The sequence below is a fragment of the Liolophura sinensis genome, chromosome 1 (assembly GCF_032854445.1).
Source record: "Liolophura sinensis isolate JHLJ2023 chromosome 1, CUHK_Ljap_v2, whole genome shotgun sequence".
Classification (NCBI taxonomy): Eukaryota; Metazoa; Mollusca; class Polyplacophora; order Chitonida; family Chitonidae; genus Liolophura; species Liolophura sinensis.
In genome coordinates this window covers 99,676-111,798 of record NC_088295.1, presented here as the reverse complement: position 1 = coordinate 111,798, position 12,123 = coordinate 99,676, and the positions used below count along the sequence as shown (strand labels likewise).

The following is a 12,123-nucleotide window of genomic DNA, read 5'->3' as shown; positions in this document are numbered from 1 at the left end:
AGTGATGCGCAAAGCACGAGTTCGAGTTCAATAACGCCTGTCGAGAGCTGACAGTTCGTGATATCTCACCCTCAGCCTGCACTACATGTTATATTACAGCGAAAAATCAGTGTACTTGCACAGATAGTACTTAAATCGCTGAATCTGAACATCCACAGCGGAGCTAGGCATCGTCCAGTTGTTTAATTTATATACAGGCAGACGTCGGAGACACACAAGTCTAGGTAATTAAAATAGAATAAAGGCACGTAATCGTTGAGCATTAGCACAAGATTGTTGGCTATCGCCTCGTAAACGTCGGATATTACTTTGTGAGCGTAGCGTTGCTTTGTTTGTTTATATATATATATATATATATATATATATATATATATATATATATATATATATATATATATATATATATATATATATAGTAGACCTGTTTGAGACATTATAAGAATATGTATGTACTTAACACAGTTTTTTGTTGTATGTTTTGTGATTTTTATCTAGGAATTTGAGAAGACGCGAGGTATTGAATGGGTGAAAGGAACTGTTCCACTCAGCGAGCCCCTGTGCGGATTTCACAACGAAAAATGCCCCTCCAAAGGTGATACAAGAAAGAGACAGGAGAGTTCATAGACGGAAATTAAAACCATTTCCTCTAAATCCTAAAGGTTTTTATTTTACATAATAAATGGTTTATTCTGCTGAAGGATGGCAATGGTAATCAACTCAAAGAGTGACATTTTGCCAAATTACACATTATAGTGCCAAGGAAGAACTTCCAAAATATAACGAAGTTTGTGTGTGTGTGTGTGTGTGTGTGTGTGTGTGTGTGTGTGTGTGTGTGTGTAGTTAAACTGACGGTCAAAAGAAACTTTATCACTCATAAATTGAAATTTAACAGGGTTTTCAGCGAATTCGGTCTTCTTAACCCAGTAAAAATCCAATTTGTTCCAGCATATTCCCATAAGGGGAAAGTTACATGTAAGCCCATACCAGTCCGTTGCAACAGAAGGAGAAAAGTTATAAAATCAAGTGACCCGTGGACGGGCCGAAACCGCAAGGTAAAAAAGTGTACAAAATTTTAAAGCCAAGATATCAGACTTGCACAGTGTTAAAAACACCGTAGTGATGCCACGACGGACTGGAGTCAGTCTGAACAACGCGAGAGGGCCTTGGATATGGTGGCTATGAGAGCAACTCATGCTTGCAGTGCAATGTGTAACCGTTACAAATCTGATGCAGCGTTACAGGCAGACAGGACGGACCTCAGACAGAACAGGCAGACGTATGGTAACCACGCCCAGGGAAGACCGGTACTTGAGTGCCTGGCATTTGCGAAATCGTTTCCTGATTGTGACGTCATCATCGCTGAATACCTTAGGCCATCGGCTCAGTCGGCAGACAGTGTCAAGGAGACACCAGGATCACGGAATCCGCGCTTATCGGCCCTTCTTTCGGCTACATCCACGTCGTGTCCTTTACTGGCATGATAACGCCAGTGTCCATACTGCTCGAGAGCTCGAGTCGTGCAGAACTTCCTTGACGCTAACGACGTCAGCGTCTTACCATGGCCTGCACGTTCCCCAGACATGTCTCCCATTGAGACATCTCTGAGATGCCCTGGATCGCATCGTAAGACGACGAGCACAACTTTCAGCTAATCGGCAAGAACTGGCACACGCTCTTGACGAAGAATGGTATCGTATCTCACGTGACCTCACAGACGACTGACTTTCTCTATGCGTCGGAGAATTTTGCATGCATTGAAGCAAGGGGTGGCCACACAAGGTACTAACGAGGCGATTATGTCGAACTGAACAACTTTTTCCTCACTCACCCGATTGGTCATCAAACTGAAATGTCGAATCTCGTTACCCCAACTCAGATAAGCACATGTGATGGCTATATGGGCTGCTGTACATTCCCTTACTTTGGACGTGGATGACCTAAACATATTGTTGTTTTCAATACATTACTTTTCCAGCATCTGTTGTTTTGTGTTATTACAAAGTAGGGCCATTAAACCTATGATAAATTTTCCTTTGGCCGTCAGTTTAGTTGTGGCGTTGGGACACCAGCGGTGTATTTGATGAATTTTGCAGCTAAACACTTTGTCATTTGTTTGCTTTTTTAATTCTCAGCGACGGACTGGACGACAGTGGTCATATGTAGCACCTTGGCAGCTGTCGTGGCTGTCGTTGGTATTTTCCTTGCCAGGTATGGTTTAGAGTGCATATGTTTATATTGTCTTTGCTTTCACACCTATGAAGACCATAATTCACATTGTATGTCGATTCTGGAGAATCGAATTTTTATAATGTGGACCTTGTGTGGCATATCCCACGACAGAACAAATGTGGTGTTAAACCTCACACATTGATTTGATCATTCCACTAATATAGGTAACGTGTATCTCAACAATGTGACATTAGAACTCAAAATATATCGTTTAAATATTATTTTATTAAGTAAAATAAGTTCAAACATTTACATATTTATTTATTTGATTGGTTTTCTGTGCCGGCGGCAAGAATATTTCATGTTAATATGCACAGGTGTGTTGGTGGAATAAAACTGATAGAAGGCGCCCGCTGTACCTCAAAGGTGAAGAGAAACTGTGGCTGAACCAACCAGAGTTGATCTTATTGCTAGAAAAGCTAGCTCCTTTTCAGTACTTGATGACAGGAACTGTTTTTCTTTCTTTTTTTCGCAGACATTACATGTATGAACAAAAACTGGCACGATTACTGTGGAAAATCAACCAGAAAGACATCGTAATGCTGGAGGGAAACATGTCAACAACGACACCCAGGGTGTGTACGATTAATATATAGGCTATAGTTCCCGGGTTCAATTATGTTTTTTTATAATTTTATCGGCGGTTTCTTCGTAGTGAAGAATGTAAACATCTGAATGAAACCAGGGAGGCCGGGCTGACTTTCTGACACTAGGTTTTGTCGGTCTATGGCCAAATTATCTACCTGTAGATCACATTGTCTCCTGTGGACAACGGAGGACCACCAATGGTGGATTGTCTACAATCCAAAGTCTGGACTCTCTTGTATGATCATTTTACCAGAACCTTACGGTATAATATAAAGCAAAGCTTTCCATAAAGATTTTACTGTACTGCGGAAAATTTCCCAGCAGTAAATAAAACGAGGCTTTTCATAATCGTGTTAGTTGGCACTGGTCACTTACATTCCAAATCCCGTTACCCAAATCGAGGCTCTATTCAGCGTTCATGTGGCATTTAACCCATGCTAAAATACGAGAGAGAGGGCTGTGATATATAACATATTATCTTGACCATGGTTCCCCAGAAAAAAGTTCAGAACGCCCGTTGGAGTTTCCTGCTTGATGACCGGGCCGGTGGCGAGACTTCAAAACCGGGTAAGCATCTCTACACCAAAGTCGGGACGTTTCGAGGGAGTCTGGTGGCCATCAAACAGGTGCGAAAAAAGAATTTGGAAATAACGAGATCGGCTAAAAAGGAACTTCAGCTGAGAAAGGAGATGAACCATGATAACATCAACCGGTTTATAGGCGCCTGTATCGACCCACCTCACATCATGATAGTTAGCCAGTACTGCGCCAGAGGCAGCCTTAAGGTACGGCCAGAACATCCCACAAGTCTATCAACATGAAACTCCCATTTGCCTAACAAAGCCGCAGACTTTCATTTCCTTTACCGCTACATTAGTGTAAAATAGAGGACCCCAATTCATCAGTTAGATTCCTAACTGTTAAAATGTCAACTCCATGTAGCTCATATTGCTCCACTTTCACACTGAAAATCTTCATGTCTGAAGAGATGAATATTGGCATTTAATAAACGCCACTGCTTTTATGCTGTAGTTTCATGTTATATTTCACAAGTTTGTCTGTGACAGATTATCAATGCACGTCGTGTGTTTGTACGCACTGAGCAGGGGTTTACTAATGTCGGCTTGAGTCTCATTAATGTTTTTTTTTTTCTAATCGTCAGGACATTCTTCGGAATAAAGATCTTCACCTTGATGATATGTTTATAGCCTCGCTAGTGGCTGATTTAATTAAGGTTTGTACTACCCTTATTTTGGACGTATTTATATTCAGGGAGATTAAATTATACTACTGAGTGTTTCCACAAATGAACATCGCCCATGCCTGAAACTACAAGCATTTAGTTGTTTTGTAACCCTCTATCGAAGTCTATTAAATTCAGTATAATAAACGATTTACAGCATAGAGAGTAAAGTCAGAACAACGACGACAGTGTGATACATTGAAATGCGGCGTCTAGTAAGTCTACCCCAGTTAGGGTTTTATAATAATTGTTGATGTAAATGATTAGTTATTAGCAAATGGCGTGCGATTTGCTAATAATGAAGCATTTAATTCTACTTTAATTCTACTTGGGCCATATGGAACCGTGGCCCAAGTAGAACTAGGTAAAATCAGTTTGATAATTGTAATTAATTTGACGTCAGTGGTCTAGAATTACTCAAAATGCTGGGATGTCATAGCATTTAATACATAATAGTAAGAAAACAATACAAATGGAAAGACTCCTGGTTTGTGCACGAATACGATATAATAAAAAGCTTATAGTATTGAGAAAAAACAGAGCAGTGAGGACAGTTGGCACACGCCGCCGGTGAAATATAGCCTCTTGTCCAATTAGCAGCTCAGATTATATCAATTTTATGCACGTACAAGGTTTGGCGGAAGCAAACATCTTAATAATAATTAGGAGAAACCGTATGATTACTCGGTGTCATGGCATGTACACAGGTAATTCATTTTCAGCGAGATCACATTGGTCAGTCGGGAAAGAAGATCCTATAATACATTTATCACTTACCTTGAATATCTTCAGACTTCGTTAGATCCACTTAAAATTGTGAGACATTTATGAATGAGGAACTACTATTCAGGATAACTGATTTAAAAATTCACAGGGGATGGTGTTCTTACACGACAGTGAAGTAATATCCCACGGAAATTTAAAAAGCAGTAATTGTTTGGTGGACAGCAGGTGGGTTTTACAAATTGCGGACTTCGGACTTCATCACTGTTCCCAATCGGATAATCAGCCAACGGAGAGCGAAGCGAAGTATTACGAACGTACGTATGAAGAAGATACTTACAGTATGGACGTCAACTGGCCTAATTATAAACTTTGCCCACTGAAGAGCATTTTCTTTTGCATCAGACGTAAACTGACAAGCTACACAAGTAAACAAATTAAAATTTGCCCCTTGTCGTCATACCGAATGGCAGAGATATTGGTTCAGAACACAATTTTTTATGAATTGTATAAGGTTTAGTGTATTCAGAAAAAGTAATCTCAACGTACTTTTATCACCTTACTCTTTCCCCATTTTATCATGTCAATAACCAATAGTCTATGCTTTTATATTCGTATTACGTCATGAGGTCTTTGAACAGCTGAAAAGTGCTTCTGATAGATTTAATCACTTCTGGTATTTTCGGAGAAATGGTTTCATCCGGATTTTATCTGAACATTTCCACTTTTCCTTGAACTAGGCTTGCTGTGGACCGCCCCTGAGCTTTTACGAGACCCCAATCGACTCCCTAGGGGCACTCAAAAGGGAGATGTTTATTCCTTTGCTATTATCTTGTACGAACTAAATGGAAGAGAGGGACCATGGGGACACCAGGATATCTCATACAAAGGTAATAGGATACATTTTTATTACCCTATTTCTCGTCTCAAAATTGCCCTGAGAATGTACGTGTTTGTAAGTAGGCGTTAACTTTTAAGTCTTGCTAATAAATAATAAAATTTTCGTCGTAACTCTCACCGTACAGTCATTTGTCTCCAAAGCTATAAATAAAAAAGCCTGCCTTATTTGTCACAGTAGGTCATCAACACGACTTGCCTGAAAAACATCATCAGTTTAAATACGGAGCAATCAGCTTCCTCTAGTCAGAAGAAGTGGCAAGCCCTACTCTTGTATGATTGATTGTACTCACACACAATGAACAAAATTGGTATCTTTGGCCAAGTGGCGTAAATATCTTCTACAGTCTACACCGCTTGTTACATTGACGTGAATATATGAACTTGCTTGTGACATTTTTGTGGGCATATGCACTGGCTTGTGACATTGTTGTGGGTATATGCACTGGCTTGTAAAATTGTTGTGGTTATATGAACTGGCTTGTGACATTGTTGTGGGCATATGCACTAACTTGTGACATTGTTGTGGTAATGTGCGCTGACTTGTGACATTGTTGTGGTTATACTACTTTGAACTTGCTTGTGACATTGTTGTGGGTATACTAGTGTGAACTTGCTTGTGACATTGTTGTGGCTATATGCCCTGGCTTGTGACATTGTTGTGGGTATGCTACTTTGATCTTGCTTGAGACATTGTTTTGGGTATATGCACTGCATTGTGACATTGTTGTGGGTATACTGGTTTGAACTTGCTTGTGACACTGTTGTGGGCATATCCACTGGCTTGTGCCCTTGTTGTGGGTATATGCACCGGCTTGTGACATTATTGTGGGTACATTCTCTGGATTGTGACATTGTTGTGGGTATACTACTTTCAACTTGCTTGTAACATTGTTGTGGGCATATGCAATGGCTTGTGACGTTGTTGTTGGTATATGCACTGGCTTGTGACATTGTTGTGGGTATATGCACTGGCTTGTGGCCATGTTGTGGGCATATGCAATGGCTTATGACATTGTTGTGGGTATACTACTTTGAACTTGCTTGCGACATTCTTGTGGGTATATGCTCTGGCTTATGACATTGTTTTGGGTATACTACTTTGAACTTGCTTGTGACATTGTTGTGGGTATACTAGTGTTAATTTGCTAGAGACATTGTTGTGGGTACATGCCCTTGTTTGTGAGTTTGTTGTGGGTATACTAGTGTGAAATTGCTTGTGACATTGCTGAGGGCATGTGCCCTGGCTTGTGGCAATTTTGTGGGGATATGGACTGGCTTGTGACATTGTTGTGGGTAAATGCTCTGGCTTATGACATTGTTGTGGGTATATGCTCTGGCTTGTGACATTGTTGTTGGTATATGCTCTGGCTTATGACTTTGTTGTGGGTATACTACTTTGAACTTGCTTGCGACATTGTTGTGGGTATACTCTGGCTTGTGGCAATGTTTTGGGGATGTGGACTGGCTTGTGACATTGTTGTGGGTATATGCTCTGGCTTATGACATTGTTGTGGGTATATGCTCTGGCTTGTGACATTGTTGTGGGTATATGCTCTTGCTTATGACATTGTTGTGGGTATACTACTTTGAACTTGCTTGCGACATTGTTGTGGGTATACTCTGCCTTGTGGCAATGTTGTGGGTATATGGACTGGCTTGTGACATTGTTGTGGGTATATGCTCTGGCTTGTGGCTATGTTGTGGGTATATGGACTCGTTTGTGACATTGTTGTGGGTATATGGACTCGTTTGTGACATTGTTGTGGGTATATGCTCTGCCTTGTAACATTGTTGTCGGTATATGCTCTGGCTTGTAACATTGTTGTAGGTATATGCTCTGGCTTGTGGCAATGTTGTGCGTATATGGACTGGCTTGTGACGTGGTTGTGGGTATATGCCCTGTCTTGTGGCAATGTTGTAGGGATCTGGACTGGCTTGTGACATTGTTGTGGGTATATGCTCTGGCTTATGACATTTTTGTGGGTATATGCTCTGGATTGTGACATTGTTGTGGGTATATGCTCTGGCTTATGACATTGTTGTGGGTATACTACTTTGAACTTGCCTGCGACATTGTTGTGGGTATACTCTGGTTTGTGGCTATGTTGTGGGGATATGGATTGGCTTGTAACATTGTTGTGGGTATATGCTCTGGCTTATGACATTGTTGTGGGTATACTACTTTGAACTTGCTTGCGACATTGTTGTGGGTATACTCTGGTTTGTGGCTATGTTGTGGGGATATGGATTGGCTTGTGACATTGTTGTGGGTATATGCTCTGGCTTATGACATTGTTGTGGGTATATGCTCTGGCTTGTGACATTGTTGTGGGTATATGCTCTGGCTTATGACATTGTTGTGGGTATACTATTTTGAACTTGCCTGCGACATTGTTGTGGGTATACTCTGGCTTGTGGCAATGTTGTGGTGGATATGGACTGGCTTGTGACATTGTTGTGGTTATATGCTCTGGCTTGTGACATTGTTGTGAGTATATGCTCTGGCTTTTAACATTGTTGTCGGTATATGCTCTGGCTTGTAACATTGTAGGTATATGCTCTGGCTTAGGGCAATGTTTTGGGTATATGCTCTGGCTCGTGGCAATGTTGTGGGTATATGGACTGGCTTGTGACGTTGTTGTGGGTATATGCTCTGGCTTTTAACATTGTTGTCGGTATATGCTCTGGCTTGTAACATTGTTGTAGGTATATGCTCTGGCTTGTAACATTGTTGTAGGTATATGCTCTGGCTTGTGGCAATGTTGTGGGTATATGGACTGGCTTGTGACGTTGTTGTGGGTATACTACTGTGAACTTGCTTGGGACATTGTTTGGGTATACTCATGTGAACTTACTTGTGTCCATGTTGTGGGTATATACCCTGGCTTGTGACTTTGTTGTGGGTATATGCCCTGGCTTGCGAATTTGTTGTGGGTATGCAAGTGTGAAATTGCTTGTGACATTGTTGTGGGTATATGCCCTGGCTTGTGACTTTGTTGTGGGTATATCATAGTTTTTTTTTGTTGTGGGCATATTATAGTTTCCTGTAGCGAGTTACCTATATTCATCTCTCTGTAAAATCATACTCTCTACCAAAATTGCCTTTAGTCAGTGACACGTAGCAACACAAGCTCTATACATGGATATGTTGGAAGTCTTTACTATTGAAAGGAAAATATATAATGTTGAACACTTTTCATGATTTATAATGTTAAAATCCATGAGCTCGGTTACGCTCGGTTGTGCGACGCCTTGGGCAACGTCATAATTAATTTTTAAAAAAATCAGCGGCATAATGGATATTTGCGGAGTTGAACGTGTGTGAGCACTGGCTTGTGACGTGTGGTTATACTAGTATGAACTGGCTCGTGACATTGTTGTCGGTATACTAGTAGAAACTGGCATGTGACATTGCAGTGAGTATATGCACTGGATGGTGACATTGTTGTGGGTATATGCTTTGGCTCGTAACATTGTTTTGGGTATATGCCCTGGCTTGTGACTTTATTGTGGGTATACTACTTTGAACTTGCTTGTGACATTGTTTTGGGTATGTGCCCTGGCTTGTGACTTTGTTGTGGGTATACTATTATGAACTGGCTTGTGGCAATGTTGTCAGTATAAAATTACGATTTGTCTTGTGACATTGCTGTGGGTATTCTAGAGTAAACGGGCTTGTGACATTGTTGTGGTTATCCTAGAGTAAACGGGCTTGTGATATTGTTGTGTGTATCCTAGAGTAAACGGGCTTGTAACATTGTTGTGTGTATCCTAGAGTAAAAGGGCTTGTGACATTGTTGTGTGTATCCTAGAGTAAAAGGGCTTGTGACATTGTTGTGGGTATCCTAGAGTAAACGGGCCTGTGACATTGTTGTGGGTATCCTAGAGTAAACGGGCTTGTGACATTGTTGTGGGTATCCTAGAGTAAACGGGCTTGTGACATTGTTGTGGGTATCCTAGAGTAAACGGGCTTGTGACATTGTTGTGGGTATCCTAGAGTAAACGGGCTTGTGACATTGTTGTGGGTATCCTAGAGTAAACGGGCTTGTGACATTGTTGTGGGTATCCTAGAGTAAACGGGCTTGTGACATTGTTGTGTGTATCCTAGAGTAAACGGGCTTGTGACTTTGTTGTGGGTATCCTAGAGTAAACGGGCTTGTGACATTGTTGTGGTTATCCTAGAGTAAACGGGCTTGTGACATTGTTGTGGGTATCCTTGAGTAAACGGGCTTGTGACGTTGTGGGTATCCTAGAGTAAACGGGCTTGTGAAGTTGTGGGTATCCTAGAGTAAACGGGCTTGTGACATTGTTAGTTTTCATCCCACCTATAATAAGGATTTTATGGTTTTTGAACTTGAATGCTCTCATATAATTTACTTGAGAGCATATGGTTGTCTTTGCAGTTCTCATCGATAGAGTAAGGCATTTCTACGCCGGAGAGCTATTCCGTCCTGACCTGAGCAAACTGACATGTCCGGATTTTGTACGTGACTGTATTCGAGATTGCTGGAGCGAGGAGCCGGACAACAGACCCGACTTTAAAACAATCAGGTTACGATTGAAAGAAATTCAGCAGGGCCTGTAAGTACTGACCTGAAGTGACCCGCTGCTTGTAGGGTCACCGGGCTACGGAGCAGTTTGCCCTAGCATCAAGCTGTCTCATTGAAAATGCTTACACTCTCGCAAAATGTCAAAAAAAAACACCCAGACATTCCGGCACTTTTTCTTGCGCAAATCCACTAAGTGTACGCTCAAGTTCAGAGTTCATCTCTGACTTGTTTTACGGCTTGTTTGTTCAGATCATTACTCACTGCTCTTGCGAATAGCTTATTTCTTCTGCTGAATATTGAATCACTTAATCTTTTTGTGTCTTTTTGCAACCATCAAAGATCTATATCTACGCCAGAACAACTTTTTCATGTAATGTCTGTGCTAAAAATTGACAAAAGCCTCTTCATTTTGTTAAATATAGGAATAATAAAAATGTTGTGTTATGCTCTTAAAGTCCATCAAAGGAACGAATAGCTTTTGCAGATGGATTAGACTCTGCAATTTCTAACGCGTGTGCTGTGAATTTGGCAATCTGACTTTATCTATGGCCACAAGACAGAACTGTGTCATAGGAAGACTATAAATAATGGTATGGTGAAGAGGATCTGACAACTCACACTTTCTTTCTGTTTTTGTCGAACATAAGAAGTCTCTGTTAATGGGTGAATTTTGGAGATGTTATGTGTTTTAGTCTCTATGTGTTTGCCTTTTTTACAGGAAATCCAATATATTTGACAACATGTTGGCAATGATGGAGACATATGCAAATAACCTGGAGGCATTGGTGGCGGAAAGAACTAGCCAGCTTTCGGACGAGAAGAAGAAGACCGAAAATCTACTTCTGAGAATGTTGCCAAGGTAACCGCACACATTACCTGATTTGCAATTCAAAACCAATGTTTCATTTGTGGAGTTGTGTTTTACTTCAGCAGACTCGGTTCAGGGTAATGGCTGTCTGGCGAGCGATTCTCCGAGGACAGGATAGGTGGCATGAGAAGCCCCACGATCCTTTAAAATAACAGACAAAAACAGCGGCGTTGAGGATGAGTGATAGTAGCTTCAAAGAGATGACACAAGCGTCTGTAGCTGGTCTGTCTACAGTTGTCTCTGATTGCCTCACCATACTCCTGTCTTGCATCCATTCGGATGTTGATCGGGGATTTGGGAGAGAGGGTGGGGGTAGGCTAGGGATCTGTTAAACCCGTCGAAAAACGCAGACATTAGCACGTATTATTTCACGTCAGCAATGGAAATTTTAAAAAAGTAACTAGAAATGACATCTAGCTAATAAAGTTACGGTATGTTACGGCTGGTTATCCCAAAGTAGATTTACCTCTGGATAGGATCACCAACGAGAATTATTACGGCAGATTACTTATCTGTCTTTAAAAAAAACCTAACATGAGGCATTGGCTAACAAAACAGCGACGTGACTACGGGCGGGGATATCAAGTTAGGCTGGTGAATCTTCTTTACGAATATTCGCGTCTCACCTCTGTTGTCGTTGCCTTTCCTTAATCATCACGAGCAGACACAAAACGTTCGTTATCTCGGAGTAACGCGGGCCCATAGCAATATAACGATGGCCCGCCTCGATCTTGAGGACTAATAATTGAGCATCATCTGGAGTAGTCTAATGGTAAAACCTTACATCTTAACACCCACTGCCCTGTCTCTCATCATCGGTCCTTTTCATACCTTTAGACTTTGCCAGTCAAGTCGTGTTCAAATCTATCCAGGTCATAAACGTCCAACTGTTGGTTCCACTTTCCCCCACACATCATGTACATCCTCTGACTGTTGGCTCTACTTTACACACCCCGTCAAGTGCATCTTTCTACTGTTTTACCTACTTTCCTCCACACATCATGTACATCCTCCCTCTGTTG

At 41.2% G+C, this 12,123-nt stretch overlaps 1 protein-coding gene across 5 annotated transcripts in view; it reads left to right on the top strand.

The window, feature by feature from the left end:
• Positions 1-12,123, top strand: part of LOC135481975 (guanylate cyclase 32E-like) — an 82,285-nt gene that overhangs the window by 61,267 nt on the left and 8,895 nt on the right. For 4 of the 5 annotated variants that reach the window (XM_064761771.1, XM_064761773.1, XM_064761774.1 and 1 more), the window contains 9 exons: positions 496-592; positions 2,133-2,208; positions 2,705-2,804; positions 3,315-3,602; positions 3,980-4,051; positions 4,935-5,100; positions 5,524-5,673; positions 10,087-10,264; positions 10,952-11,092. In XM_064761771.1, the coding sequence (XP_064617841.1) occupies positions 496-592; positions 2,133-2,208; positions 2,705-2,804; positions 3,315-3,602; positions 3,980-4,051; positions 4,935-5,100; positions 5,524-5,673; positions 10,087-10,264; positions 10,952-11,092 (1,268 nt within the window). The remainder of the gene's footprint in view (positions 1-495; positions 593-2,132; positions 2,209-2,704; positions 2,805-3,314; positions 3,603-3,979; positions 4,052-4,934; positions 5,101-5,523; positions 5,674-10,086; positions 10,265-10,951; positions 11,093-12,123) is intronic. The other variant, XM_064761775.1, reaches the window with a different exon arrangement.